The 6,705-nt window shown below is 40.6% G+C and overlaps 1 protein-coding gene across 4 annotated transcripts in view; it reads right to left on the reverse strand.

Moving 5' to 3' along the window:
* The window catches only part of LOC108247084 (serine/threonine-protein kinase BRSK2), a 39,106-nt gene that overhangs the window by 24,483 nt on the left and 7,918 nt on the right, over positions 1–6,705 (reverse strand). For all 4 annotated transcript variants that reach the window (XM_037978785.1, XM_025010276.2, XM_025010277.2 and 1 more), the window contains 4 exons: positions 4,596–4,712; positions 3,323–3,356; positions 3,176–3,244; positions 563–709 (listed from right to left, as the gene is read on the reverse strand). In XM_037978785.1, coding sequence (XP_037834713.1) covers positions 563–709; positions 3,176–3,244; positions 3,323–3,356; positions 4,596–4,712 — 367 coding nt within the window. The remainder of the gene's footprint in view (positions 1–562; positions 710–3,175; positions 3,245–3,322; positions 3,357–4,595; positions 4,713–6,705) is intronic.

Consider the following 6,705-nt stretch of genomic DNA (forward strand, 5'->3'; position numbering starts at 1 on the left):
GATTAAACCCTCTGGATTAAGAACAGGTTGTTAGTCAAGTTTGTATGTGTGTGAAGGGAGGCAATTTAATACTTTTGGTAATATAAGATATTTTTCTCTCTGTTTATTAAAAATCTCTGTCCACAATTCCAACAAAAATGCTGAAATACCATTTAAAATTTCCTCTCAGTTACTGATCTTTCCAGCACACAATCAAAAGTTATTAGAGACAATATCTGGATAAAGAGAGACAGACGGAGGAAAAATGGTGAAAATAGCATGATTGCTGTTTTGGGTTTTTGGGAGCCAAATTGCGGGCATGCGTGAAATAGGCTATAATGTTCTGATTTTTCAAAAGCACACAGATCCATCAACAATAAATTAAAAAAAAACCCTCTACAATAAGCTCAGACACTGAAAAATATTCTCCAATTGGGTAATTTCTAAAGCTTTCAATTTTAAACTGTACTGTGTACTACACTGTTTATTGCATCCCCTTTCTTCAAAATTTAGGCTCCTATATTTCCGGTAAATGACGGGGTTTATTTTCTTGTGCCTATCAGTTTTGTTTTCCTGTTCTTACCGTGAGTCTTTTGTCAGAATTGACTTCTATCATTCCTTTCAGCAGTGCTTGGCAGTCAGGAGGTATGAAGTGAGGCATGTGGAAAACTCCGCTCTTCACTTTCTCCAGAAGCTGCCGCAGGTTGTCGTGGTCAAAAGGCAAAGCACCCTAGGTAGGGATTGAAAAGGATAAAAAAAGAAATTTCATTTTGTTTATTTATTTATTTTTATTCATTTACTCTAGCTCCTCTTGCTTCTCAATTATGTGAGTGATAGTGTGCTGCAATGATGACAGTTAATATCAGGAAATTCAAATAAATACACAAATAGCTTGCCATAAGGGCATTTGGAAGCATGATTTGTGACCCATTTAGGTTTTCGTACCGCCACCTTTTGCTCTCCGCTGTAATCACAGGGACTATGAAACTTTTCTGAATAACTAAATTGAAACAAGCAGGCACAACTTCAAGCTCCTATGTATTTCGTCTGGACCAGCTGTTCTTGCTTTGCTTTGATGTAAAGTGCTTTAAATGTAATTTTTTTTTCTGTTACGGTAGTTAGCAAGATGTAAATCAAACCAAACCTGCTTTTAGGGAGAGAAGTGATCAAGTGAGATTAATATATTTTTCATCAGGTTGTGCGTACTTGTACTGACATTTCAGGATGGATACATGTTCCATGACACCCCTGATGAGTAGTATTCTGTTGTTCTACATTTTGTGTTATTACCAACCTCCTTTAACAAGCATTAGGATCAATGTACTGTTTCTCTGTTTAAAATTGGTTGCACTGGTGTTGAGTAAAGATGTAATGGTGACCACGGATGGCATACGTATGGGCTTCTTGAAAGAGCGTCCCACACTTTGTAAATGTATTTTTGAATCACTACCCCTTTGGATTTTGGACCAAAGGGCAGGGGTAGGACTAACACTAGAAAATGAAATTCAGTCTGAATTTACTTTATCCATCCATTTTTAACCACTTTTCTGAGGTCAGTCAGTAGAGACAGGTCCAGGAGGGAACACACCCATCTCCCCAGAGGCACTTTCCAGATCCTCCTAGGGATCTCTAGGTGTTTCCAGGCCAGAGAGGACATACGTATAATCCCTCCAGGCATTTCTGGGTTTTCCATGGGGTCGCCTCCCAGAAGGATGTTCTTGAAACTGAATGGGAGGCAGAGCTTTCAGTTATCAGGCTCCTCTCTTCCAGAACCAACTTCCAGTTTCTGTCCATGAGGCTGACACCCCATTTACTTTTAAGACTAAACTTAAGACTTTCCTTTTTGATAAATCCTATAGTTAGGGCTGGCTTGGGTTTCCTGAGCTATCCTTTAGTTATGCTGCTATAGGCTCAGACTGCTGGAGGACAAACTAACCACACCTCCTCACTCTGCTACTGTCTTTACTTGCTCTGCTGTAATTATTTCTTTCATAAAGTTGTGATTGGTGGTTTCTTCCTGTTAAAAAGTGAGTTTTTCCTTTCCACTGTCTCCACCATGCTGCTGGGAATGGGAGACTGAGACGAAGTAAAGATTCAAAACAATCTGCTGCCTTCCTTAGATAACTTTTACTAATTGGCTTTTTGTAATGTACGTGAATGTTTTTGTACAATGCCCTGAGACGACTTTTGCTGTGAATTGGTGCTATATAAATAAACTGAATTGAACTGAAACACCACCAAAGGAAGGCGACCTAATCAGATGCCTGAACCACCTCAGGTGAGTCCTTTTAATGAGGAGGAGCAGATTTTACCTTATCTCTAAAGCTGAGCCACAAGTGATGGTAAATTAATTTTACTGTTCAGGGTTTCTTGCTCATAATCTGGCCTTAAAGTTCAGTGTGAACACTGTCAAACCAGAGATAAATAACACTGTTAGGGTTTTTACATTATCAGCCTTTGTGCTCATGTGGAACACTGCCTACGTGAGAGACCAAGGTCAGACGGCGGGCCGGCGGGCACCACACCATATGGCTCTCTCAAACAGTGATGTGTTATGTGTTTATGCTATGATCAGAACTGGCCTTGGCTTGCTCAGATCAACCCCTTTTTTCTTCTTATTTCTTCTTCCTTTAAATAAAGAGAAAGCCCAAGTGGAGGGGCAGAACTTCCTGGACAGCACGCCATTAGGAGCTGTTGTGGAATCTCTCCTCTTTGCGAAGGCCTTCACAAAAAGACAACAAGCCTCTCCGGTGTGATTTTTTTCTTAGCAGGTTAAATAAATGAAAACCCTGACAAACACAAACCGACAGGTTCCATTATGCCCACCCCATTGCGTGCCAGTGTTTTAAACAAAAATCTACGTCTTTGTATGTGTTAGGGATGACTTTCAGCTACTACCGCTCCAAACTGCACCTCAGTATCTGCAGAAATGACTGAGTTATAGCCATTTTTCTGCTTACTATGGTCAACCAGCTGTGACGTCCATCCCCAATCAGGCTGACTCTTAAAGTTAATCAGTTGTAGATGTACATCCAGTAGTTAATTTCTGCGAGTTTCGGTAAAATCCGCTCACTGGTTCATGGGACATTTTGCTAACAGACAGACAAACATCACATACAGACATAGATAAATGCGTGATTGCCGGCCTTTCACGGCTTTACTCAAGAATAAAAAAGAGAAGAGAGGAGCTTCTTACCACAAGAAGAGCAAATAGGATAACTCCACAACTCCAAACATCGGCCCTGCGACCGTCATACCTCTCCCCCTGAAACACAGAGACACTTCTTAGACCTGCAAACACACTCGCATGCTGTAAATCCACACTGGAAGGGACAAAACTCACCCTTATGACCTCTGGACAAGCATAATGGGGAGATCTGAGAGAAAAAAAAAGAAGGAAATAAATATTTAAGCTACAAACAGCCAGAATGGACAATACCAGACAGCAGCTGCTGCTTAATCCACAGAGAAAACGGAAGATTTGAATCAGGTGAAAATGACAATCTCTTCCTAATTTTATCTTTTAAATCCTCTCTTTTCTTATCGGTTTACAATATTGAGCTTGTAATGAACACTGCGAGTGATTATGTAAACCAAACAACAGGGACTCGAGCAGATAATGTTCCATCCACTGCAGATAGTAACATCAGATTTCAATCCATCAAGTTCGAGAAATAGATTAGATATTTGGAAGTGGGTATCTGTGGAAAGGGTATGACCAATTAATATCTCACCTGTTGTAGATAGCTCTTTGAACAACCTCAGTTTGGAGGAACAGATCGGAATTCTGCCTGAACTGACGAGCTAATGGCTAGTTAGCTAACACCAACGTGGATGGCTGCCGTCACAAAACAGCTCCAGTCTTGAAAGCTCCATAGCGGCTCATGCAAACGTTATTTTATAGAGCTTTTATGTTGTCAGATTCACTAAATATAGTTACTATGACAGAACCATTATGAAATTCCTGCTGGAAATACAACAGTTAGCTACTGCTGCTATTTGCGCTCACAAACAACCACAGAATTCCATGGATGTAACGATAGCGGTGATGTAAAAATGTATAAAATAACGTTTTATAACGCAGTGAAATTTTTGAGATTAAAGACGTTTTATGAAGGCCATTAGGTTGACGGTTCCGTTTCTAGATTCACCAGCAGATTACACTTGCGCTCCTAACAACAGAGGTTTATTAGGGTCCTTGTTAGCCTGACTCACTGATGGGCCACTCTGGTCACATGGATGCAGGTTCTGATTGGAGTGAAACTGACTGGGGATCAGGCCTAATGCTCCATTATCTGAGACCTCCTCCTCTGTTTAAAGTTGGTTTCTCTCTTTTGACATAGATGGCTTCCTTCACCCCCCTCTCAAACCATCTGTCTTCTCGGTCCAAAATCTGAGCATATAAACTCCACATTCTCTGCTTTTTGAATTGAGAAAGCTCCTTGGATGAGAAGCGAAACGTCTTCAGCTACAGAATAGAAGTCCAGTTGTTTTTGTTTTTTTGGTTTTTTTTTTTTACCTTTTTTTGTTCACACCTTCATTCTTCATTCTCTGCTCCTCACTGTTCACACCTACTTCAAAATGACTGAACTCCAGTGTTATGTCAGCCCACTCACCCGCAGCTGGTTTCCAGCAAACTGTCTCCGACTTGTAGCGAGGCCATTCCAAAGTCTGCTATCCTTATGTTGTTCTTCTCGTCCAGGAGAAGATTCTCCGGCTTCAGGTCTCTGTGACTGGACACATACAGACACAAAATAACCCTTACTTAGGGTGTCGAGCTGTGATTGTTGGAGACTAGTTGGCGAATCAAAATTGCAAGAAAATAAGCCAATTTTCAGTTGAAGTTTCTTTAAATTTTGAGTGTTTTTACCCCAACGAGCCATGCGGCCGCATTTGGTGGCCAGTTTTATTTAACATAACCAAAACTGTATTCTAGGCCGTTAACATTATTTTGTTGCCCACATCATACCGCCGCAATCTGCTTTGCCCCACCCTAGCAGCCACCCCTCCACATTTATAATGTGATCTACTAATTATTATTTATTCTTCATCGTGGGCGTGGCTTTTAGACCCAGACATTCAGGGCTGTGACCTCAGCTGCGCAATTAAAGGTTTCTTTTTCCCACAAACACTTCGATGCACATTTTATTTCGCAAGTGCAAACAGTGCGTATTGTGTCTGGTTACAAATACATTTAAAATTTTATGCAGTAGCAAAAAAAAAAATTACACAGGTGGCAATTCCCCCAAAAAGTAACAACTCTAGCGATCACCATTCGTCAACTAGTCTCCAACCGGTGCAAAAATGGTCTGCTCTTTCAGCTAACTTGCTGCTTCTAAACATTTGTATACATTATATGCTTAACCATGTTTCCTGTTTACGAGAGGAAATGTGTGCGTAATGTAACAGATTGATCAAATTAAATTTCTGCACTACAGTTACTGTTTGTGCCCTTTAAAACATTAAAGACCAAGCATTCCTTAAAGGGAATGCAGATTGCCCGCCACCTTTCAGGCCAGAGGTTTGAACTAGGATCATGTTATGATGAGAAAGGACAGAGTTCTGGTCAGTTTGGTCAAACCTGGAAAATAATGCAGCCTCATGCAATATAGTGATATCTTTTAGTGCTCAGAGTATGTGTTGTGAAGGACTCTTGACTAATACAACGCCAAATTTTAGCTCAATATCTGTCAAATTCACTGAGTTATAGGGATTTTTGTATAGGCTAAGTTTGATTAGCTGAGGAGGCCATCTTAAAATGGGTTGACTTCAAAGGTTGTAGATGCATATTCAATAATGACTTTTTGAGAGTTTTGTCAAAGTCCGTCATGAGGTTTAGATAATATTTTGCTAGCAGACAGACACAATTGACTCCAACAGTTATACTAAAAGTTTAACCAAAGCCTAGTATGTGCTATGGTGATGCTCAGCTACTACCACACACATTTTTGTCTCAGTAGCTGTAAAATTGGCTGCGTTATAGCCATTTTCTGAGACTTTTGTCAAAGTTTGTCAAGTAGTTTATTAGATATTTGGATTACAAACAGACAGAGTTGATTCCAAGAGTTAATGCTAATAGTTTACCCAAAGTAAAATATGTGTTGGGGATTATGCTCAGCTACTATCACACCAATCTTTAGCCCAATATCTGTAAAATGTGTTTGAGTTACAGCCTTTTTCTAAGACTTTCTGAGAGTTTCGTCAAAGTCTGTCAAATGGTTTAGGAGATATTTCGCTAACAGACAGACAGAGGTGACTCCAACAGTTATACAAATAGTTTATCCCAAGCCTTGTATGTGTGGTGATTGGTGTTTTGGTGTGTGTTTGTGTGAGTGCTTCCTGGTGGGCGTCTCCTGAGCAGGTGTACGGACGTCTCATCACCACTCCTTCCACACCTGTGACTGATCTAGCTGATTAGAAGTGGAGGAGTATTAAAGGCTGCAGTGAAGACCCGACCAGCGCTGGAGCATTATTTACCATGTGGTAAAGTGCAGAGCCTGAAGGAAATTTACCTGTGTTCTTTGTGAATTCCTTGTTGTAATCCTAGTCTGTTTTTTCGTGTCTTCAAACCTGTGTTCAGGATTTCCTGCTCATCTGGAACCAGTCTGGTCTGCCTTCAACTGCCAGCCGCCAAATTAAGTACTCACCTGCTCAACTGAACCTGACTGTTCCTGCAACTACTGCCTCGTGGATTCTAAGACTGGTCAGTCGCTTTCTGAATCATCA

Source organism: Kryptolebias marmoratus, linkage group LG12, assembly GCF_001649575.2.
Source record: "Kryptolebias marmoratus isolate JLee-2015 linkage group LG12, ASM164957v2, whole genome shotgun sequence".
NCBI classification, from domain to species: Eukaryota; Metazoa; Chordata; class Actinopteri; order Cyprinodontiformes; family Rivulidae; genus Kryptolebias; species Kryptolebias marmoratus.